Source organism: Garra rufa, chromosome 3, assembly GCF_049309525.1.
Source record: "Garra rufa chromosome 3, GarRuf1.0, whole genome shotgun sequence".
In the NCBI taxonomy this organism is placed as follows: domain Eukaryota; kingdom Metazoa; phylum Chordata; class Actinopteri; order Cypriniformes; family Cyprinidae; genus Garra; species Garra rufa.
In genome coordinates, this window is record NC_133363.1 from 39,353,370 (window position 1) to 39,378,741 (window position 25,372).

The following is a 25,372-nucleotide window of genomic DNA, read 5'->3' on the forward strand; positions in this document are numbered from 1 at the left end:
AAAAAAAGAACATTTATATTTTGTGTAAAAACACTAAGCATGATGTTATTGAGATTGGCTTTGTTGGCTTTTGCCAAATATTTTGTTGGTCTAAAGCCAATCAAATTGTTTAAAAATTGTTTGTCTGAAAGTTTTTTAAATTGTTTTATTTTTCTTTTTTTTCACTTTTATTGTCACTTATTAACAGGCAAAAATACAGTAATAAAATAATTAAAATAATTAAACCAAAATAATAATAAAATCCAATAATAATTGACAACAACAGCAATAATAATTATTAATTAAATCTATGTATGTATTTATTTATTTATGTTATAACACAGAGTTTCCCCCCCAATAAACACAAATAAAAGCAATTAATAAAAATCTTTAAAGTGTAAAGAAGGAGAGCTAAAGATTATTTATTTATTTATTTTATTTATTTACACTACCAGTCAAAAGTTTTTGAACAGTAAGTTTTTGTTTTTAAGTTTTTTTAATGTCTCTTCTGCTCAACAAGCCTGCATTTATTTGATCCAAAGTATAGCAAAACAGTAACATTTTGAAATATTTTTCACTATTTAAAATAACTGTTTTCTATTTTAATATTTTTTAAATGTAATTTATTCCTGTAACCAAAACTACGTTTTTAGCATCATTACTTCAGTCTTCAGTGTCACATGATGCTTCAGAAATCATTCTAATATGCTGATTTGCTGTTCAAGAAACATTTATTATTATTATTATTATTATTATTATTATTATTATCAATATTTAAAACTGTTGATTTTTTTTTTCAGAATTCTTTGATGAATAGAAAGATCCAAAGATCAGCATTTATCTGAGAAAAAAAAACAAAAAACTTTTGTAACATTTTTCACTATACCATGCAATACCAGTCAGTATAATTTTTTTGTGGAAAAAAATCAGAGAAATAAACACTTTTATTTAGCAAAGATTTATTTAGCTTTAAATGAAAAAAAAGTATTGATAAAGACATTTATATTGTTACAAAAGATTTCTATTTCAGATAAATGTTGTTCTGAACTTTCTATTGATCAAAGAAACCTGAAAAAATTCTACTCAGCAGTTTTCAACATAATAATAATAAATGTTTTTTGAGCAGCAAATCAAAATATTAGAATGATTTCTAAAGGATCATGTGACCGAAATAATGATGCTAAAAATTCAGCTTTGAAATCACAGGAATAAATTACATTCTAAAATAAAAAAAAAAAATTTAAAATGTGAGTTTTTGCTGTACTTTGGATCAAATAAATGCAGGCTTTTGCTAAAAATCTTACTGTTCAAAAACTTTTGACTGGTAGTGTATGTTACAATGCATGTTGGTTATTTTTTGCAAACAGTGTTTTTGTTTTGATTGTTCCTTTTGTTTTTTATTGCAGCTGCTCCTACATTCTCCGAGTCTCCCGTGGACATAACAGCCAGCGTGGGTGATAACATTACTCTCCCGTGCGTCGCCCGTGGTTTCCCCACACCTTCTCTGACATGGAGACGCCAGGACGGACGTCCCATTTTTGGCAAGTCATCTGGCCACGTCGGCACCTCTCAACTGCCTTCTGGTGCCCTTCAGATCCAGAGTGAGTTTCTATATCTATCTTCAAATAGAAAGAGATGTTTAGGGAGGTTGTCTGCTAGCACAATCCCTCCCAGACACTAACATGAAGATCTAACGGCCATGGTCCAGCCACAGGAAGATAGTGAAGATGTTATTTTAGGTGTTGACATGCAGGGGAGGTGGGTCTGAAACCAACTGCTGTGATAGAGGAAATAGAAGCAGTACAGCTGAGAGCTTCCTCTCTAAGAGAGTGGGCAGAGAGAAGATCTCCTCACCCCAAGCCCAGCTCTGGGGTTGGGTGGGGTAAAACTTCAAACCGCAGACCTCTTGAGCCAACACCGGAGCTTCTGGCAGGACAGGGAGCTGCATATAGACAAAGTAGAGCTGTAAATGTTTATAGGCTATAATGTTTTTACTGGACAGCCTCTATAGTATTAGCATCGAGCAGCTCATCTGCTGTTAGGTAAAGCATTTTAAGCGAGTGAGTCTGTCCCTACCTTCCCTTTGAGAGCGTGCGTGTTTGTATAAGCTTTTCTTTTCAACCACTTTATCTTGGTCAGTCAGTATTTGATTTCATTTACTTGCACTGGTTTTGCCATCCAGCTGGTTCTATTGCAAGATGACCACAGCAGTGTTTTTTACACTTTTTCTCAGTTTTTATGCTTACATGCACACTGTGCACTGCGACATTGGTTTATACTGTTTGAAACAACAGCTACTAATGTGATTGCAAATGACTATTGTATGAATTTCACACAAAAACTGTTGCCCAACATTCATAACAACAGCTTCATTGTTTTAAATGAAATGAACAGTTGCATATAAAGTATTGAGTGCGTAATGCTCCCAAACAAGAATGAATAGCCGCTAATGAAGTCCGAACTGTCATCACAATGGAATTAATAGCGTTGGTTGTAAATACAAGAAAATCAGCATTGCTATAAATTCTCTTTGTCTTCCAAAAGTGCCAACAGCGCCAAGAACCGAATGAGTTTTCAAGAAATGTAAAAATGTTAATGGGTAATTATTTATATTTGTAGCACATGCAGATGTGTGTCATTAAAAAGCATTTATCGTAAAATATGGCTTTTAGATTTGATCTGTAGTATCCATTTTAATCAAACCGTGAGGTAGAAAACTGTGGAGAAATAGGTTCATGAATTAGGAATGCACTGATATTAAGATTCTGTCCAAAAGAATTAGGTCATAATCGTTTTCAGGTTATGGCAGATGCTAAAGATTACTTTTAAGTGTTAGTGTCAGTGAGTTATTAAATTTAATAGAAATTTAATAAGACTGTCACATGTAATCTTTAGAAAATCCCAGAATTGAATGTCTTAGTTTAAGATTTTAGTTTTTGATTTTTAAATAAAATAACAATAATTACATTGTATTATCATTTTTTATTGCTATTTATTGAGCGTTAGATGATCACAAATGTAATCAAAATGGAAAATAGGAAAAATGTATTAATAATTAAACGTTTTAGATTTTTTTTTACATAAAATGTAATAAAATTGGAATCAAATTTAATTAAATATTGTTTTTATTATAAATTATAAAATAATTCATTATTGTTTTAACACTGAGGAAGACTTGTAATGTTTTTTAAAGAAAGCCTGCATTTATTTGATTAAAATACAGAAAAAAACTGTAATATTGGGAAATGTTATTACAATATAAAATAATGGTTTCTATTTTAATATGCTTTAAAATATAATTTATTCCTGTGATGCAAAGCTGAACTCCAGTCTTAAGTGTGACTTGATCCTATAGAAATCATTCTGATATGCTGATTTAATATTAGAAATATCTATGTTGGCAACTGTTGTGATGCCAAATATTTTTTTTTGGAACCCGTGAGACTTTTTTCAGGATTCTTTGATAAATAAAAAGTTAAAAAGAACAGCATTTATTCAAAAATATAAATCTTTTCTATCAATACAAGTCTTTGCTGTCACTTTCTATCAATTAACACTTCCTTGCTGAATAAAAGTATTAATTTCTTTAAAAAAAGAAGCTATAAAAATGTACTTTTGAACAGTAGTGTACGTTGTTTGAAAACTTTTCTATTTTAAATAAATGCTGTTCTTTTTAACCTTTCGTTGATCAAAGAATCTTGAGGCTTCAACTAAATAAATAACAGCACAACTGTTTCCAACACTTCTTCAAAAATGATTTTTGAAGAATCATGTGACCCTGAAGACTGGAATAATGATGCTGGAAATGTAGCTTTGATCACAGATATAAATTAGATTTTAATGTTTGTAATAATGTTTCACAATATTAAAAAAACTTTTTCTGTATTTTTGATCAAATGAACACAGTCTTCATGAGCATATGAAACTTCTTTAAAAAACAGTAACAAATCTTGTTCCCAAACTTTTGAACGGCAGAGTATATTGTGCATTTCTGCTATAAATGATAAAAATCGTATTATTTGTGTGTATTGTTAAACTAGTCACATTCCCGGTTGAATGTTCTGTATGTTGTTTTTTTATCCTGATTTTAATACAAAGGTCAAGATGACACTTTATTAATGAAGTAAAGCCGTTACCAAAAACAAAAAAATCACACAAACACATCCATATGTGTGCTAACTAGCAACCACACATCCTTTTCACATTATTAACAGCAAACGATAATTAAGTGTAATGGTTTGTTAATGACTAAAGTATGAAATGACATGTTTGTAAAATCAGTTACAAAGGAGTCCTTTATGTTCTAATCAGTGTTCTTCTGTTCCCTCCAGGTGTTTGGGTTGATGATGAAGGTGTTTATGTTTGTGAGGCCAAAAACCAGTTTGGATCCATCAAGGCTTTAGCCAGAGTCACTGTTACTGGCTTAGGTATGAAAATGTATTGTTCTCCACACCAATATCACAAATATTATCGCCATATACTCTCACTGTAATTATCTTTCCTGTTCGCAGAACCACCGTTATTAGTTCAAGGTGCACCAGCTGTCACGGTGATGATCGGTCAGCCTTTGAACCTTCCCTGTATGTTATTAGATGGCATTCCTCTTCCTGAGAGAGTCTGGACGCACAATGGAAAACAAGTGAGTGGCGAGAGAGACACTAGGTTGAAATTCAGTGAAAAAGTATGTTTTGTTCACACTTACAGTATGCTTTTATTGTGTTTGATCAATCTGTGTCTAGGTGCGTGTTGGTGGAAGAGTGTTTCTAAGAAGTGATGGCAGTCTGCATGTAGATAGAGCTGGAGCTGATGATGCTGGGACATACGTATGCACTGCCATCAATGTAGCGGGATCAGCCAATATTACTGTCACAGTGGAAATTCATGGTTAGTATAAAAGTTTTAGATTTTTTTACTGTCTAGATTTAGCAAGACTGTAATGAGGAGCTAATGGAGAAAGAACGATGACAGCTTTATGCAGAAATATGTTTTTCAGACACCCAGATTAATCAGAATCAGAATCAGAGTCAGAAAGAGCTTTATTGCCAAGTGTGTTTGCACACACAAGGAATTTGTTTTGGTGTCAGGAGCTTCCAGTACAGAAAGTACAGTCATAGTGCAGACATACATATAATTTAAGGTAATAAAAACACTAGAAATAATGAAAATAGACAATAAATTATAAATAACAATGTAGTAATAAAATACAGAGAAAAATAAAATGTCAATAGACAGAATTGTGAATGTGCTTGTGAATGAACAAATCCGTCAGTTTCAAACAATCCTACATAATTTATAGTTTATAATTTAAATTGAGATTTATACATCATTTGAAAGCTGAATAAATAAGCTTTCTATTGATGTTTGGCTGAGATACAACTATTTGAAAATCTGGAATCTGAAGGTGCAGAAAATATTTAGAAAATCGCCTATAAAGTCGTCCTAATGAAGTTCTTAGCAATGCATATTACTAATCAAAATTATTTTTTTATATTTATGGTAGGACATTTACAAAATATCTTCATGGAACATGATCTTTACTTAATATTCTAATGATTTTTGGTGTAAAAGAATGTATACAATGTATTTTTGGCTATTGCTACAAAGGTACCCATGCTACTTAAGACTGGTTTTGTGGTGCAGGATCACACATGAATAATAATATTTTACTGTACGACTGTACAAAGCAAAAGCAATACATTTTTAAATCTTTATTTTATCTTTTAGTTTCATAACAGGGAACCATTGATCACAATAAGTAAAATAGTTCTCTTATTACATGAAATGTGTCAGAAATGTGTCTCCAATCTACAATCTTTAAAAACACTGAAGCTAAAGAAGTCATACATGCTATACATGAGAAAATTCATATATAAAAACGTAGTTAATAATTAATACTATTAAAATAATAATAAAGGTGTTAATTAGACAGTAAAAAAGTGAGTAATACTATATAAAAAGAAAGAAAGTAAGAAAGAAAAATCAATAAATAATAAAAATACAAATGATGGCTTGCCCAAATTATAATCAATAAAATCATCAAATTTTATTAGCATTTTGGTCTGTTTTTTGATAAACAAATATCTAAAATTACTCTATATATCACAATAAATTTACTTGAGAAATACACATATGTAAGATATAACTTGTTGAAACTTAATAATAATAATAAAAAAATTCTTTATAACGATAAAATGTAAAGAAAAAGCATTATTGAGGTTTGTGCTTAAAATATATTTTATGTATTTTCTGAAAACTAATTTTTGTAATATTTTGTTTCTAAAAAAAATCCAAAAATATTGATTAATTAATGATTTTTCACTTGTCAAGTAACCTGTATTTTGTCTTGAAGAGATAGTTAACCCATGAATTAAAATGCTGTTATTAATTACTCACCCTCATGATGTTCCAAAACCAGAAGACCTTTGTTTGTTTTCAGAACACAAATTAAGATATTTTTGATGAAATCCAAGAGCTTTCTGACCCTGCATAGACAGCAGCACAACTACCACGTTCAAGGCCCAGAAGTAGTAGTAAGGATAATGATAAAATAGTCAATTTGACAAATAATGAAAAAAAGTAAAATAATGACTTTATTCAACAATTTTCTTCCATGTCAGTATTCAACATATATTCATGACAGTACCACTGTAAAATTAAGGTTGAACCACTGATGTCACATGGACTATTTTATTGTTGCATTGCTGTCTGGGCAGGGTTAGAAAGCTCACATATTTAATCAAAAATATCTTAATTTGTGTTCTGAAGATAAACTAAGGTCTTACGGTTTGGAACCACATGAGGGTGAGTAATTAATGATAGAATTTTCATTTTTGGGGAAACTATCCCTTTAAGAGTGTTTTTAGTATTAGTGGGAAAACAAAACAAACAACTTGCGTAAAGTCATTTTGCAGTACATTCAGCATTACAGTAATCCGTCTGGTCCTTAATGAAGCTAAAATAGATGCTAATATTAGAGTTTCATATTTAGAAGTGATAAGCTGGATTCCTTGTGAAGTATCTTTGGCGTGAAGTTCTAATTGTGAACTGGTGGTTGTTAAGGCTGTATGAACAGCTGCTATTCTGACCTACTTTTGCAGCCCCTCCTGATATCAAGGCTGGTCCCCTGCACTACACAGCCAACGAGGGCACACCCATCTCCCTGTCCTGTGAAGCAAGCGGGGTCCCCAAACCTACCATCGTCTGGACCAAGGTACATCACCCTGATGGGGTGGTCTTTCATTTTCAGTAATGCTGCTTCTGGCTGTGTCACCATCCCAGAAGTGACAGATAGTGACTGATCGCACCTTGCTAAACAGTTAGCTGGAATAATTTAGCATAATGGAGGCAGGAGAAGTGCTGATGCAGCCCATTTGTCTTTGATGCATGGCTTTCCCAATCGCCTTTCAAATGAAAGTAAGCTCACGTCCGCCTGCCCCTGTCATGGGAGGTTAAGTTTTCCATCGCTGTTTCACAACACGATAAATTGGGGGTGTATTGTCCGCAGTATCCACTCGAGGCATGTAAATTGCTATTCTGGTCACATGAAAGAAGGTCTGCTAAAGCCATCTTGTTTCAGAGCAAAAAGGGGCTGGGGGATATGCATGAGGAATGCCTGATTCCTGGTAACATGAGAAGCCGCTTCAGAGGTTTCGGACAGGATGTGCATTCCAATGGTGCATTCAAGTCATGTCGGAAAGATTGTTTTTACGAGTTGAACGCACATGAATGTCACCACAATGTCCTAATTGTGATTGGTAAACTCCGGGTTTTCTTTTAGCCCTGAATTTCTGAGTTGGGGGCACGTCATTGAGACATCCAATGGATGAAGGGTCTGTTTTACTAGTAAATTTTGCTCAAATTAATTATTATTACATATATTTTTAAGTTTCTTGTACAAAATCGCATGGTATTCTATAATTACAGTTACTTTTAAAGTAAGAGCAGGTGCAGCCATTTGTACTTTAATGTCCAAAGCAAGCAGTTCACATCTTATGGAAGCTTTTTTCAGTCCACGATATAAAAAATAAAAAAGTCTTTTTATTTTAAAATTCTGACTTTTTTCAATACAAAGTTGCAATTTTGAAAAAAGAAAAAAGTCTTAAGAATTGTGAGCCAAAAAGTTGCAATTACCTTTTTATTTTTTATTAAATGCTAGAATCTATGGAAGCTTGTTTCTGCCACCAGATAAAAAAAAAAATAGAATATTCGAACTTGTGAGATAAAATTCGCATTTACCTTTTTATTTTTTTTATTCTTTGGTGGAATCTATGAAAGTTAGTTTCTGCCACATGTTTTTTTTTTTTTTTTTTTTTGGAAAATTCAGACTTGTGTGAGTCAAAAAGTCACAATTATCTTTTTATTTTTTTTATTTTGTGTTGGAATCTGTGGATGTTCGTTTCTGTCACAGAATAAAAAAATAAATAAATTCAGAGTTGTGAGATGTGGGACAAAAAGAAAAAAAAAAGAAAATTCAGGGGTAAACTTTTGAAAAGAATGAAGATGTTTACATTTTTCTTATTTTGAATAAATATCAATTTAGTACCGCCCTTTAGAAGTTACAGAAGATACTTACATGTTTCCCAGAAGACAAAATAAGTTACATTTACCCTGATTCAAAAAGTTTTCACCCCCAGCTCTTAATGCAATGTGTTTCCTTCTGAAGCATCAGTGAGCGTTTGAACCTTCTGTAATAGTTGTATATGAGTCCCTCAGTTGTCCTCAGTGTGAAAAGATGGATCTCAAAATCATAAAATTATTATAAGAAATTCAAAAATGCTAAAAAAAACAAAGAATTTGTAGGTAGTTCAACTGTTCGGGGCAAACAAGGGACTCATGAACAACTAAACAGCTATCACTAAAAAAATTTTCAGGTAACAAAACAGTGTTAAGAATCAAGCGTACGTAAACTTTTGAACAGGGTTTTACATTTGTATATGTTCCACTATTATTTTCTCTTGTGGACATATGTAAACATCTTTTACATGAATCAGAAGTCTCACACATTCAAAGAAATTAGCTTACTTCTATGTTGTAAAATAAGGTGGATATAGAGATTCATTTTACAGCAACTTCATAAATTGAATAAACACATGGCAGAAACACACCGATGCACTTTCCCTATTCATCATTTTGTAGATTTAGAGTGAAAAATCTTCAATCATTCCAACGGAAGGGATTTGAATGCATCTGACACTGTAATTACGACTTCCCTGATCAGAACGTTCCAGGAGGAAGAAATGCACCGTAATCTTCCTTTTAACTCAACATTCTTGTTTCAGGGTATTCAGGTTGCCATCATCTTCTCTCCCCAGGGTCGAGATCCCTCAAACAGGCCTGTGTCATCACCTCTTGAGGCAGCTGATGGGAGTCTGTACATCCCCAGTCCCACAGCGGAGGATGCAGGGGTCTATTTGTGCACCGCCACCAGTGCCGTGGGCTACACCAGCAGAGAGATGCATCTGAGCGTTAACAGTGAGGAATATATGGCTGATTTACTTTAAAACAAATTAGTGTAGAAATATTTTCTAATTCTCTTATTTCAATAGGCAAACCAAGAATTGTGGGTGCTGAAGGGTCACGGACAACGGTTAAAATGGCAGCAGAGGTTGGATCAGAAGTCATCCTTCCTTGTGAAGTTAATGGAAGTCCTGCACCCCTGGTGACCTGGAGCAGAAATGGCCAACCGATACCTCCTGTCACAGCCTGGTATGAAAATAATATAATATTCAGTCCTGTCGTACACTGTCGTAAATTCACTAAGACACCTAACATACACTATTATTCATACACTGATATAACTAAATGTTTCTAAAGCTTCAAATCAGCATATTAGAATGATTTCTGAAGGATCATGTGACACCGACGACTGGAGTAATGGCTGCTGAAAATTCAGCTTTGCATCACAGGAATAAATTACATTTTAAAGTATATTTAAATAGAAAGAGTTATTTTAATTTGTAATAATATTTCATAATGTTACTGTTTTTAGATTAAATAAGTGGACAATGAACATTATCTTTCAAAAATGTAAAAAAAAAAGACTTCATCTATTATCTTAAGAAACTAAGCCCATCTGTCACGTTTAATTGTGTTTTAGATGCTCTTGACAGTGTCACAAAAGCTGGTTATGAAGCCAAATATGATGTGATATTTCTAACTGAAATCATTTGCGCGTTTTTTGCTTTTTAGAACAGTTGTTATAGTACATAATAAACGGCAGAAATATGTCCTGATGAGTGATGAAGTTTTCTTGCTGTGAAGGAATGGGCCCTGATGAGGTGATGTAGCCATCTATAAAAGGCTTCAGCTGTGTCAAAATTCACCCCAGCTGACTTCTCTTACCTCATTCTAACTCCCCTGGACAAGATCTAGAGCCAGCTCGGCCTCAGCAAGAGCCACCGGTGCTCTGTTATAAAAGATGCATTCGATTTCATCTTGATGGACTGATGCTTTGCATTTATTTGACATAAGTGAAAACATCATCTGCAGACATCTTTTCTCAGCACTAATTTCATGTTTTGAGAGGGTTGGATGAAAGCAGTGTGTTTTTAATTGTAGTACTCTATCACAGGCCGACCATAAACTATCCAGGAGTACAATGATGTAACACAGTACAAGTAACTTGAGATAAGACTCTCTACAGGCTAAAGTTGAAACGTTTCCTTCTTTTACAGAAATATTCCAGGTTGAATGCAAGTTAAGCTCAATCGATAACATTTGCATTTCAAAAATTGAGTGAATGAGGCCAGTCAATAAACATTACAGCCACAAGACATTAACAATATTCATGTTAACTTGATTTTAGTGTGAAAAAAAATAAGCTATGTCCAGTTTTACAACTTTTTTGCCTTGAAAACATAATGTTAATCATATAACGACTGTAAGAAATGATGATTTAAACAGATTTACAACTCAAATAATATACAGGTTTGAACAGAGGAATAAATGTGCAGTAGGTGCTTTTCTAAAACTATAACCTTCACATTTCTGCTTTTACATCCAATGGTTCTATTCACTTCTATTCTAAGTACCTCACTGTATAAAACTAGGAACAAATCTAAAATATTTTAGCTGGTAATCGACATTATCCAATGTTTTTGGCCTTATCAAAATATCTGACCAAAAACATGTAAAAGCATGTGTTGAAGATAAGTTTCCTTTAGTCCCAGTCATTATGAAGAACTTATTCCTACTAGAGATGCAAGGTGTAAAATCCCATGAGGTTCAAAGGAAAACAGATGTGAAGTTCATTACGTTGAGGTTGATGCATTTGCTTAGTAAACTGATGATGGCAGTTGGGCTGGAGGTGTAGGGATCAGAATGAGAAGCATGCTGGGATTTTTTTTTGTAGGTGCTGGAGCACGTTGATGGCATTAGTCAGAGGGATGCGGCAGATAGGTATTGCAAGGATGTATGGATGACAGCTTTAGGATTAGGTAATGTGGTCTGTCTGTGAAAGCAGGGAATTACTGGAACGTTGAGACACTGTATTCCTGGCAAAGCACGGAATGAGAACTGTGAATGTGCATCTGAGTGTGTGTGTGTGTGTGTGTGTGTGTGTGTGTGTGTGTTTTGAGTGATAGTCACAAAGGAAGAAGTGTAGCCTGCATAATGTTTGAGTCTCCAGGAGCTTCCTGTCTCATAAAACAGCATGTCGACGTCTCAGTCTGCCTGACGAGAATAACACGCCACTCCAGAGACATCTGCCACACAGGAAAGAAGATTGTGTGTGGAAAGAGTGTTTAATCTAGTATCAGGTGGCTGGAGGGATGTTAGGGGGCACCAGTGCTCACTTTAACCTTTGTGAGTTTAGAGTTTTATCTAACTGTGAACTGCTTTTTTAAGGATTTTTTCTCCTTTCTCTTTCTCTTTCTCTTTCTCTTTCTCTTTCTCTTTCTCTTTCTCTTTCTCTTTCTGGCCAATTCTAGCATTCTTAATTACCCTAATTACCCAGTCCAGTTTTGCCAGCATGCACGTGTTTCTTCAGATTAGTTCAAACTGCCCCAACAGTGTTAACACACTGATCTAACTAGAATTTGCTGTTTGTTGGAATTTGTTTGTTGAGTTTGAACCTAAACCTAAAAAGACAATTTTATATATTGTTGTTTACAGGTTTTCAAAAGATTCAGTCTTTAAATTCACATATGTGTTTATGGTGCCAGTAAGTTGTATGGCAGAGAAATGCAAAAAGCGATGTGCATTTCATGAATGTTTGCTGTAAATCTTCAAGTTGGCAGCCATAATTCTTTGTAAAAAAAAAAAGGACAGAGAAAGAAAGTCACTCCAAACTGATGTTACTTCATAGATATTAATTATAATTTTCCAATTTGGCTGCCATAATTCTTTGTATCTTATGTTCTTTTTTACAAATAATTATGGATGCCAACTTGGAAATTTACAATTAATATTTTTGAAGTAATATCAGTTTTGGAGTGACTGTTTCTTACATTATTTTTTTCTTTTTGCAGTCACTCCAAGACTGATGTTACTTCAAAAATATTCACTGTAAATTTTCAAGTTGGCAGCCAAAATTCTTATAAAAAATAAAAAAGAACGTAAGAAACAGTCACTCCAAGACTGATGTTATTTCAGAAATATTCATTGTAAATTTTCAAGTTGGCAGCCATAATTCTTTGTAAAAAAAAAAAGAAAGAAAAAAGTACAAAGAAACAGACACTGCAAACTGATGTTTCTTCAGAAATATTCATTGTCAATATCCTAGTTGGCATCCATAATTCTTTGTAAAAAAGAAAAAAGAACATAAGAAACTCCAACGCTGATGTTATTTTAGAAATATTTACTGTAAATCTTTTCAAGTTGGCAGCCATAATTCTTTGTAAAAAAAAATAAAAATAAAGAGGAAACATACAAAGAAGCAGTCATTGCAAACTGATTTTGATTAAAATATTAATTGTAAATTTTCAAGTTGGCAGCCAAAATTCTTTGTAAAAAAAAAAAAGGAAAAAAGGACAAAAGAAACAGACACTCCAAACTGATGTTATTTCAGAAATATTCATTGTAATTTTTTAAGTTATCAGCCACAATGCATTGTAAAACACACACACACACACACACACACACACACACACACACACACACACACACACACACACACACACACACACACACACAAAGAATGGAACGGTCACTCTAAAACTGATGTTTTTTTTTTTTGTTTGTTTGTTTTTTTCAGAAATATTGTAATTTTTCAAGTTGGCAGCCAAAATTCTTTAAACAGTCACTCCAAACTGATGTTATTTCGATAATATTTATTGTACATTTTCAAATTAGCAGCCTTAAAGGAACATTCCATTTTTTTTGGAAATAGGCTCATTCTCCAACTCCCCCCGAGTTAATAAGTTGATTTTTACCGTTTTGAAATCCATTCAGCAGTTCTCCTGTTCTGGCGATATCACTTTTAGCATAGCTTAGCATAGATCATTGAATCCTATTAGACCAATAGCATCGCCTTCAAAAATAACCAATGAGATTCCATATTTGTTGTATTTAAAACTTGACTCTTCTGTAGTTATATCGTGTACTAAGACCGGTGGAAATGCAAAGCTGCGAGTTTCTAGGCTGATAAGATTAGGAACTACACTTCCATTCCGGCGTAATAGTCAAGGAAGTTTGCTGCTGTAATATGGCTGAAGCAGGTGGAGTATTATCAGAAATGAGTTCCCAGCTAGTTTAGCATTTGCACATGTGCTGCGTGGTATTACTGCTCCTGCTTCGGCCATATTACGGCAGCAAACTTCCTTGACTATTACGCCGGAATGGAAGTGTAGTTCCTAATCTTATCAGCCTAGAAAATCACATCTTTACATTTTCCGTCGGTCTTAGTACACGATATAACTACAGAAGAGTCAAGTTTTAAATACAACAAATATGGAATCTCATTGGTTATTTTTGAACGCGATGCTATTGGTCTAATAGGATTCAATGATCTATGCTAAGCTATGCTAAAAGTGATATCGCCAGAACAGGAGAACAGCTGAATGGATTTCAAAACGGTAAAACTCAACTTATTAACTCGGGGGGAGTTGGAGAATAAGCCTATTTCCAAAAAAAGTGGAGTGTTCCTTGAATGCTTTGTAAAACACACACACACACACACACAATGAACAAAAGGAACGGTCACTCCAAAACTGATGCCTTTTCAGAAATATTCATTGTACATTTTTTTAGTTGGCAGCCATAATTTTTGGTAAAAAAAGAAGAAAATCAGGACAAAGAAACAGTCATTCCAAACTGATGTTACTTCAGAAATATTCATTGTAAATTTTCAAGTTAGCGGCCATCATTTTTTGTAAAAAGGAAAAAAAGAAACAAAAGAAAACCTAAAACTGTTGTTATTTTTAGATATATTCATTGTAAATTTTCAAGTTAACAGCCATAATGCTTTGTAAAACACACACACACATACAAAGAACGAAAGGAACGGTCACTCCAAAACTGATGCTTTTTCAGAAATATTCGCTGTAAACTTTCATGTTGGTAGCCATAATACTTTGTGAAAAAAGAAAAAAACACTTTTTCTGAAACTGATGCTCTTTCAAAAATATACACTGTACATTTTCAAGTTGGCAGCCATAATAACAAAAAAAAGTAATAAGTCAAAATAGTCTCTTGAAGACAGCTGTTTATTGATTTTACAAAAAATCTAAGCATTTTTATCATAAATCAAATGCTTCATTATAATAACAATTGTTTTCACATGAACATTTCTGCTCAGCTTTTTTACAAAACAAGACTTGGTTAATTCATTTGAAATTACCAGTGTAATCTTCTGAAGTCAACCTTGGGTACAAACCCTGGCCACGATCCACTATTTAGTGATCTCAGTGTTAGTCCACATGTGCAAGACTTGTGAGAAAAAAGTAGGAGGTGGAGTACTTTGTCCCAATGGGGTTTGTTGAATATAGTAGCTTGTAGCTTCCTTTCAGATTTATTAGTTGTATTTGTATTTAGGTTGCCATAATAAAGTTGCTAAGCAAATGTTCAAAAGATTACGGTCCAAATGAAACCAAGCTTATTTTCTCAATCGGTTTCAATTGCGCAAGTTAGAAACCAGCTTGCGTGCATATACACAAGACCACACATACATATACACCACACAGACTCTTTAACAGATACGCTCACTCTAAAACATGCCTCTTTTGACCTCAATGTCTGACCTTTGACCTCTTCTTACACAGGTTCACCATTCTGCCGTCTGGTTCTCTGAAGATTAGTGATGCCAGGCTGATAGACAGTAAATTCTACACCTGTTCTGCTGCTAACCCAGCTGGAAACGTCTCACTCACCTACAATTTGCAAGTGCAAGGTACAATCCAATAATCTCAAGATCTATCTGTGGAAAAACTCTCAAATAAATGAAATTATTTATCCTTTTGATGTAACAGCTTTGACATCAAATGAACTACCAAACACCCTTACCAAAAAGAAGTATACTTCAAGTTTATTTTATTAAGTGTACTTAAGTAAAGTTCAAGTATATTATTAAGTATACTTTATGTAGTAAGTATACACATATCAGTGTACTATTAGTATACTTTTAAGTGTACTATTTCAATACTCCTTAGGACTAAATTGGCCCACTTTCTAGTATATAAAAGTATACTTTTAAGTATACTTGTAGTATAACAGTAGTAAACTTTGAATACACAACTAGTTTACATCTATGTTTTAGTTTGTACTTGGAAGTATACTAAAAGTGAACTTGTAAATATACTGATAGTTTACTAATAAAATATTTTTTATCCATTCTTAGTACACTTTGAAGTAGTCTCAGTAAACTACTAGTTTAGCAGTTTTATACTGCAAGTATACTTGCTAGTTTTCTTTAAGTGAACTTTACATAATATTTTAAGTATACTACTGTGTCCCTATTTAGGTATTAATTTGTATATATTTTGTTATATGAATACCTGAACATACAAAACATCAAAAGAAAGAATGGTGTATCTGTTTGTAAACAAAAACATTTTATTCTAGCTTCACGCATTCTTTTTATAAACACTTGAATGTGCACTGTAAAAAATTTGCTGTAGTTCTGCAGCTGGTTGCCAGTAACTTACTGTAGATTTTTAATTTATGTTATTTACTGGCAACAGTTTGTTCAAAGTTAAATGAACATTAAACATTAACAAGTCTTTGTCTTTACAGAATAAAACTATAAAATAACAACCTACTGCAAAGCATTCTGGGAACCAGAAACCTTCATCAACCTTTTTCTGTTTTTTTCCTTCAGATTTTGGTTCCCAGAATGCTTTGCATGAGGCTGTTATTTTAGTTTTATTCTGTAAAGATAAAGACTTGTTAATGTTTAATGTTCAATTAACTTTGAACAAACTGTTGCCAGTAAATAGCATAAATTAAAATCTACAGTAAGTTACTGGCAACCAGCTGCCAGTAATACTGTAATTTCTACAGATTTTGTTTACAGTGTGGGTAAGTTTCATAAATTAAAACTAAATAAAAAAACAACATTTTGAACTAAAAGCTTAAAAAAAGACTATTCATGATATTCAAAATGTAGTAGATGGAGTTGATCAACACCCCAAAGACAGTTATTATCTTCATGGGTCGACATTTTATTCCATACGTTACAGTTTTGATGCTGCTTTATGACTGGTGATCGTGTTAATACGTGTGCAAGCATCTGTTGTTTCGGTTTCTTCGCTTGTGTTGTGAAAATTATAAGATGTGTAACTGCGTCCCTAACATATAACAATGAAAATACAGATTCTCAGAGCACAAGTATAGCTTAAATTTATTTAGATTTCTAAGTCAAGTATACTTAAATGTCATTTTAAGTATATTTCTGAGAAGTACACTGTAAATGGATTTAGGGCTGCAACTAACGATTATTTTGATAATCGATTAGTTCGCCGATTAATTTTTCGATTAATCGATTCGTTGGCTTAAAAATTCCAATTATTTATTTATTTTTTAAATCACACTATTCCACATTCTGAATGCTATGAAAACACAGTGCTTAACCATTTACAACAATTCACCTGTTGTAATAAAGAGAAAGGACAAATATCTGTAGAAAAACACACTAACAAGCATAAAATACAGTTTTTCTGCTATTTATTCTGCCGTGGCGGTGTTTAGTGTCCCACCAACAGCAGCGAGCGCAAGAGTTCCGCGTTCAAATGCACGCAGTAAGCTGAAGCTGGCCCAAAGCCCCAGCTAAAGTAATTAGGCCTACCATGAATGTGGAGGGGAAAAGTAAGGAGATATTCATATTATTTATTAATAAACTAGTATTTTCTGAGTGCATCTTTATGGATTAGGCCTATAGCTAATAAAAGAGTTTTGTTTTCGATTTGAATTATTTCGTTTTATAGTAGTGAAGTAATAATTTAAAGTAAATTTATTACTCTTACATTTATGAGCAAAAATGAAGTTTCACATAGCACTCGCACCTCCATGTCCTGCAAAGCTTTTAATCTCCGCACAAACTATTGGATATACGCCTATTAGTAGTCTACACATTTATCTAGGTTAAACGATTAAACTAATATTGTGATATGCTTAATTTTTAGTTATGTATTTATTTATTTTTTTATCTAAGGATTTTAATTTAAATCGTGATGATTTGAGAAGGCTAAACTGATCTATCTGCCGCCGGCCGCTTTGTCGTTACTTTAAAAAACAAAAACTTGAATTTCACAAATAAAACATGTTCCAAATATATTTCTAAATTAACTTTATAAACTAAAGAAACGAAAATAAATGTAATTACTTTGCTATTAAAAACAGCAGCTGTGCAATGGGGAAGAGAAAGAGAACTCGGCCAGTAATTCTGATGAGCTGTAACGTTAGAGGTTGTAGGAATTTTTGCAACGAATGCTTGTTTAATAGCCTATTTAACACTTATTTAGGCTACTTTCTTATTTAAATGTATTATTTCGTTGATTTATTTTAGTGTTTTGTAGACAGCTTGTTCACCGACAGAAATTGCAAAACACGCACGTTCTTGAATAATGTTTAAGCCTCATTTATTTATATATAAAACACCGCACCACCGGCGGTGGTTAAAATCTGCCACCGTCACAGCCCTACTGTTCATACCCTCCATAAATACGCACACTACATGTTGTATTTAAATCTAAATTTAACATTCAACGACAGATGTTTCAGCACAATGAATGTTTTTGCGCTGAGTTGAGTATTAATTCTCTCCCTGTCTGTGTTCTGTGTTCCGGCTGTCTGACGCTCATTCAGTAAAGATTTAAACTTACAGACTGCCAGAATGGATTTTTAAATGTAAAATATCGAGTGAATTTGTGACATTTACAGATAAAGATATGACCGCAAACTGAAAGTTTTCATGCTGAGGACGCAAACGGATCTCAAAGTGCCTCACAGGGCAAGCCATCACTCTATTAGTTTTAAATAAGGAATTCTCATGTTTTGAGCAGCTTGGATCACGTAACTCTCCTGCAGCATCTCAGTCTGTTTCCTCCACTATTTTTAGATGCATTTTGTCTGCGTCATTCAGTGCTGTTATTTGACGTGATCCTCTGAAGTTGTACGTGCACTGTGGGCGGACCCGATTCATCGATAATGAGAATCGTTGTCGACAAATTTCATTATCGTTAATAATCGATTTTATCGATTAGTTGTTGCAGCCCTAAATGGATTTCACCAGATTCAACTTAATGACGTAAGTTCAGCAGCTGCCTTAAAATTTTAAGTTAAATCAGCTTAAAACTACAAGTAATTTTAACTCAAATAAAATAAAATGAGTTGTGCGTTAAAATGACTTAAGTTAAAAGTTGATTTAACTTAAAATTTTATGGCAGCTGCTAAACTGAAGTTTTTAAGTTGAAACTGGTGAAAACTTTTAGAGTGTATATAAAGCACATTTCTGATTTGTAAATAAAAAGGAGACTAAAAGTATACTTATAGCACACTTGAATAAACTTCTTTTTCGTAAGAACATTGAAGAAACCATACTTTTTTCAACTGATTTTATCCCAACAGCTAAACCAAGGATTCAGCCAGCACCTACATCTCTTAAAGCTCTGATTGGCCAGACGGTGGTGTTGCCATGTGTGGTCCAAGGAGAGCCGAGTCCTCAGATCAGCTGGCTTCACAACGGACTTCTTGTGGGCAGTGACAGGATGATGAAGATCCAGGCGGTCCAGCACTCGGACAGCGGCACGTACCGTTGTGTAGCCAGTAATAGTGCTGGAGAAGATACCATCGAGATTGTTCTGAACATTTTGGGTAAGTCTGCTGAGCAAAAAAATGTTTGACAATGCGCCAAGAAATCCTTTGTTCAACTATGAACATTTGTCATTGCACAGAGAACTTTTTGGAAACCAAAACACTTTATTATCCCCAGCCTATCTAAATCATGACTTAACTTGACTTATATGAGTGTGTAAACATCACCAGCGGACATGGTCACAAATCATTTATCCCTGTGTTCCTGTGCTCTCCACTCTGACCCTTGAGTTGACCTTTGGCATTGGGGCTTTTATGTTAACCTTGTGATTTGTGTGTATGTGGTTACAGAGGGCCCCTATTTTGAGACAAATGGAGAGACCATTATCGAGAGTGTGGCTAACAGCAGAGTGCTCATCCCTTGCCCTGCTCGAGGTAGGTAAACTTGCATAGCTTTTTACAAGCTTATGGCATGTTTTGTATGAAGGTAAAACAGTAGCAAAACTCAAGAGCTTGTTAATTTGAATGTGAGAACTTGTCATATTAATATTCGTATTTGTAAGCTGAAATTTGAACTCACAGCTCTGATGTGAAAAGCTGAATCTGTCGATTTGCACACACAGACAATGATCAAAACACCCGTGTTTTGAATTTGAAGTTGCAAATTAATAACTACAAACGTGTAAAATGACATCCACACAAACAAAATGACAGACTCAAGTGTGTACAACATATTTGCTTTTGCACTTTACTTCAGTTTTACTGTACAACCTCAAGTCAGCACTTACAACCTCTCAGATCTGGCAGTACAACTTCAAATCCTAGCGCTTTGACTTTTGCTACTCTTTTTGCGATATTCCTGTAGCAAAACTCACTCGTGCACTTGTAAATGCGGGGCTAGGGTGGGAATGAAGTCAATATTTTTTTGTAATCTATATTCTATTTATAGCATGAATCTCATCAAATTAGTGTTTTCTAAGCATTTTAACATTTATTCCAAAATAATAACTCAACGCAGTAACAATTTAAACAGTATATCTTGCTTGTGAACTCATGTTTAGCTATTCTTTTTAACAGTTAACACAGTAAGTCTTTTTGAATTTTTCAAATCATCAGTCATCAAAGCTCAGTAAATATTGGTCACAGACAGAGATTTACTTTAAATTTCACCAAGCCGATTACTCAATAAAATCTCCCACAGATCATGCTTTCATGCCATTTCAAGTCTTATTTTGACATAAAGTGGTTATATAAGTGTGTGAGTTGTTTACTTACTTTTTCAATTAGTTTTCCCATTAATGCAATTATATTGTTAATTCAGACTGATTCACAAATGCAGAACACGCACAAACACAAGAGGTAGAATTTATGGCATTAACCAATCACAGTCATATTGCGATGGAGGTATTGCCTCGTCTCGCATGACTTTCCCCATTCATTCTTAATTACCCCCCACCAAATTCACCACACACTTAGGAGGTCTGTTTAAACTAAATGAGTGATTTATACACTTTTTATTGTTATATTTTGTAATACTGGCATTGTTTTATTTTTGTACCATGAATTTTTTCTCATCCAATTTTTTGAGGAGACACTGCTTCTCTTGCCTCCTTAGAGGAAATATCAAAGCAATAAGTTTATGGTACGACTATTTAGATACATCAGAAAACAAGCGTGTGTGTGTGTGTGTGTTTGTGTGTGAGAGCGACATGATAAAAGCTGTACTGAAAGCTGTCTTTGCTGTTTTGTTTTTTCCTGCTGTCTCTCACCATATGGTCTTTTTTCTCACCGCCACCTCATTTTGGCTGCTGGCAACATCCTCGTTCGATAACACTTTGCACAGGTTTAACAGCTCGTTTCACATAAACAGACCTGGAAAGGAAATCAAATGCCTTCACTTGCGGGGAGTGAGAGGTGTTTAGTGTGAATCTGTGTCTGTTTATGAAACGCACTACAGCGATACATACCCAGCTTTTCCGCGCACATTGCAACCTAATAGGTGTTGTTTTGATGGAAACCTGCCATGGCAACCCTGACATGATGTGTGTGTGTATGTGTGTGTGCAGCAGCTGGAACACTACTCTTCTCCTCTGTCTCTGAGGGCCACATCTGCTTTCCTGCATGCGATGGCCCACTGGGAGAGGAATCCTAATTAGGGACTGTTGCAGGCGGAGAGGAAGAGGGCTAAGAGCGAGAGTACAAGGGAAGAAAGGGTTTGATGGGTCGTTTTTACAGCTAGAAAAGAGGCAGTTATCAGTCTGTCTCGAATCAGAGCAAAGATGGTCAAGTCATCCTTGTTATTAAGTGAAAATTGTGCCGAATTGCTTTCTTGAGTTTGTGTTGGATCTCTAACATTGTTATGGCGACTGAGAATTCAGACATCTGTGTAGCACTTAATGAGAGGTACTTAATACAGATATGACAGTAAATAAGTGTGAACGGCTGTGCTGTCGGGCATGTTTGGTGGCGAATGATGGTAATCATTAGGCTCAGACAAAAGTGCTTGTCTGTAAAATAAAGTGACGTGCCTAATAATGGCACTTCATAGGAAATGAGCCAACTCAAACACAACCTTTACAGCTAATTTGTACACGCTGTGTTATGATTTCACTCTACAATAAAAGTTTGGGCTCAGTAAGCCTCTTATGCTCACTAAAAATTCAGTAATATTGTAAAATATTATTAAAATAAGAATTTCTATTTTAATATATACAGTTGAGGTCAGATTCATTTTTGAATCTGCAAAAATGTTAATTCTTTTAACCAAAAATAAGAGGGACCATACAAAATGCTTGTTATTTTTTATTTAGTACTGACCTGAATAAGGTGTCTTACATAAAAGATGTTTACATATAGTCCACATGAGAAAATAATAGTTGAATTTTTAAAAAGATTATTCCGAAAAATCCTTCATGGCCCCAAAATGTTTTGGTTTTTCAGCATTTTTGTGTATTTCAACCCTTTCCAACAATGACTGTATGATTTTGTGATCCATCTTTTCACACCGAGGACAACTGAGGGACTCATATGCACGTATTACAAAAGGTTCAAACGCTCACTGATGCTCCAAAAACAAAAATTATGCATTAGGAGCCTTTTGAAAACTTTTGAACGGAATGAGGATTTTTCTTATTTTGCCTAAATATCATATTTTATATATTTAGTACTGCCCTTCAGAAACTACAGAAGATACTTACCTGTGTCCCAGAAGACAAAATAAGTTAAATTTACCCTGATCTTCAAATTCTAAAAGTTTTCACCCCCGGCTCTTAATGCATTGTTTTTCCTTCTGAAGCATCAGTGAGGGTTTGAACCTTCTGTAAGAGTTGCATATAAGTTGCAAGCTGTTTACTCACTAAAAACTCCCACAGATCATGTTTTGATTTCAAGTCTTATTTTGACGTAACAAAGTTATCTAAGTGCGTGAGCTGTTTACTTACTTTTTTAAATTAGTCTTCCAATTAACAGCATTGTATTGTTTATTCAGACTGATTTGCGAACGCACACGAACATCATACAAAATGCATGTTCTTTTTTACTTAGTACAACTTGCATATGAGTCAGTTGTCCTCAGTGTGAAAAGATGGATCTCAAAACCATACAGTCATTGTTGCAAAGGGTTTAAATACACAAAAATGCTGAAAAAACAAAGAATTTGTTGGCCCTGAAAGATTTTTCTAAAAGAACAACGGGCAATTTAAAGGATCAGGCAGTTTAACTGTTCACAAACAAGGCGCTCATGAATAACTATCACTAAACACACTCACTAAAAAAACACAGCTGTGGATCATTCAAGTAACAACACATTATTAAGAATCAAGCGTATGTAAACTTTTGAACAGGGTCATTTTTATAAATGTAACTATTATTTTTTCGCATGTGAACTATATGTAAACATCTTTTATGTGAAATATCGGATTCAGGTCGGTGCTAAATAAAAAATAACATGCATTTTGTATAATCCCTCTAATATTGGTAAAATAATTGACATTTTTGCAGATTCTGCATGTGTATGTAAACTTTTGACCTAAACTGTACCTGTGATGGTAAGCCGTTTTTTCAGAAGCCATTCCTTTAGTCTTCGGTGTTCTGATTCTTCAGAATCGTATTTATATGTTGACTTACTGCTCGAGAAACATTTCTTATTATTATTATTAATGCTGAAAACTGATGTTAAAATTTTTAAACATCTATACACACACACTGTTTTCTAACTAAATTTCTCGGTCCTATAGCAGGTGTGTTAGATAAAGAAGTCATGTGCCAAAAGATGTAGGAGTGAGGAAGTCCGTCCTTTTCAGATTGCTCCATTTACTCTGGCTTGCACTGAAAGACACAACCCCATCCAAGGAACGCGCACAAGACTCTTTTTGTAACGTGCATCATCTGAAGTATTGTTTGAGGGATTTCTGACAGATAAACTGCTCCTAATGTTATCCTGTAATGTAAACAGGACCAGCTGCACGCCATTCTTTAAGTTACAAAAACAATCAATCCAAACATTATGACTGTAAACATCTGCTCTGGGAGTTATTTTCCCTTCTATTCTGATTGGCTTGTTGTTAAAAAAAGTGGCTGACTTATTTTATACAGCGGCTGCTAAAAGTATTTGGACACTTGAGATGCACTTAAAATGTATGAATGTCTTTGAATTACGCAATTAATTATTTCACCAAGTGACATTTATTTTAAAGATAGCACAAACACACGTTTGAAATAAAATACTTAACTAAAAAAGCTTGTAAGAAAGTGAAGACAAAAAGTATTTGTACACTTAGTAGTTTAAACATTAGTGGATAGTTAATGTGACAAACTACACCTGTGGTTACTCTAATAGGACACCTGTGTGAGTTTTGCCTCAGTTTGTTACAAGTCATTGCAAGCAAAGATAGTTCTGAGAAAAGCTCCAGCATCATTATTTGCAGATGCCACCTGGTTTTGGTTTGATATGTTTTGTCACACCCTCATGTTCTTTCAGATCTGTATGGCTTTCTTTCTTCTGTGGAACATAAAAGAAGATATTTTTTTAAAGAGTTTCAATTGCTATTTGTCAATACAGGCTCATTGGAAAAATGTGCTAGCTACTTTGCAACTCCAAAAAATCAACACTAGTGGCAGTAATGTACCACCAACGCTTATTTCTATTCATACAAATTATGATTACAGGGCAGGTTATCAATTAAAGTGGTCATGAACTACCTCTGTTTTTTTTATTTTGTACTGTTCTCTGAGGTCCACTTATAATGTTATCAAGAGTTTTACATCAAAAAATATAATTTTGAAGTAATAGCCTATTTCTGTCCTGTTTTTAACTTTCATCTGAACGCTTTGTTTGAATAGATATGGCGGATTGTAGACTCGGAAGTAAACGTCCAGTGCTACGATTGGCTTGTGTATGTTTGAAGGTATACGTCTTTCACAGATGGAGGCTGCTGTGTTTTAGGTTAAAAATGCAGAGATACTCAGTATATATCAAACGATTTGTTTAACAGACAAAGCAGTAGTGATCACGTAATAAAAACAGTTACTCACACTGTTGCAACATGACTGATGGATCCAATACGGTCAGGACAGCACAGTGTTGCCAAGTCCGTGGTTTTCCCGTGGAATCGGGCTACTTTAACACTGTTGCCGTGGATTGTTTTTCATTTCTGCGGGTTGAAGCGACCCCAGTTTCGTGATATTCATCCCCTGGAATGCAAATTGTACAAAGGGAACCCTGCCAAAAATGTGTATTTTACCCCATGCAATGCGATATATGTTAAAATGTCAATGCAATTTTAGTTTCTCAGTTTATGACCCTTTTAATAAAAACATGTTTTCAATTGGTTTCAGTTGGTTCTGGTGGTACAATATACTGCTATGACCTCAAAACACTTATCATAGTAAATATAATATAAGTTATTTGTAAACTAATACATTTTGACAATTACGTCACATAAACACCTCCATGGTTATGGCTTTTCTTATGTAAACTTGCTTGGTAGCTCACCTGGTACAGTCCTCATTTGCTTTTGTTAAAGGAACACTCCACTTTTTTTGGAAATAGGCTCATTCTCCAACTCCCCCCGAGTTAATAAGTTGATTTTTACCGTTTTGAAATCCATTCAGCCGTTCTCCTGTTCTGGCGATATCACTTTTAGAATAGCTTAGCATAGATCATTGAATCCTATTAGACCAATAGCATCGCGTTCAAAAATTACCAACA

At 34.2% G+C, this 25,372-nt stretch overlaps 1 protein-coding gene across 1 annotated transcript in view; it reads left to right on the plus strand.

The window, feature by feature from the left end:
• The window catches only part of hmcn2 (hemicentin 2), a 123,107-nt gene that overhangs the window by 45,087 nt on the left and 52,648 nt on the right, over positions 1-25,372 (plus strand). The window contains exons 16-25 of the mRNA XM_073836610.1: positions 1,386-1,580; positions 4,311-4,406; positions 4,491-4,618; positions 4,719-4,863; positions 7,077-7,189; positions 9,291-9,450; positions 9,525-9,684; positions 15,177-15,304; positions 18,979-19,224; positions 19,516-19,599. Of these exons, the coding sequence (XP_073692711.1) occupies positions 1,386-1,580; positions 4,311-4,406; positions 4,491-4,618; positions 4,719-4,863; positions 7,077-7,189; positions 9,291-9,450; positions 9,525-9,684; positions 15,177-15,304; positions 18,979-19,224; positions 19,516-19,599 (1,455 nt within the window). The remainder of the gene's footprint in view (positions 1-1,385; positions 1,581-4,310; positions 4,407-4,490; positions 4,619-4,718; positions 4,864-7,076; positions 7,190-9,290; positions 9,451-9,524; positions 9,685-15,176; positions 15,305-18,978; positions 19,225-19,515; positions 19,600-25,372) is intronic.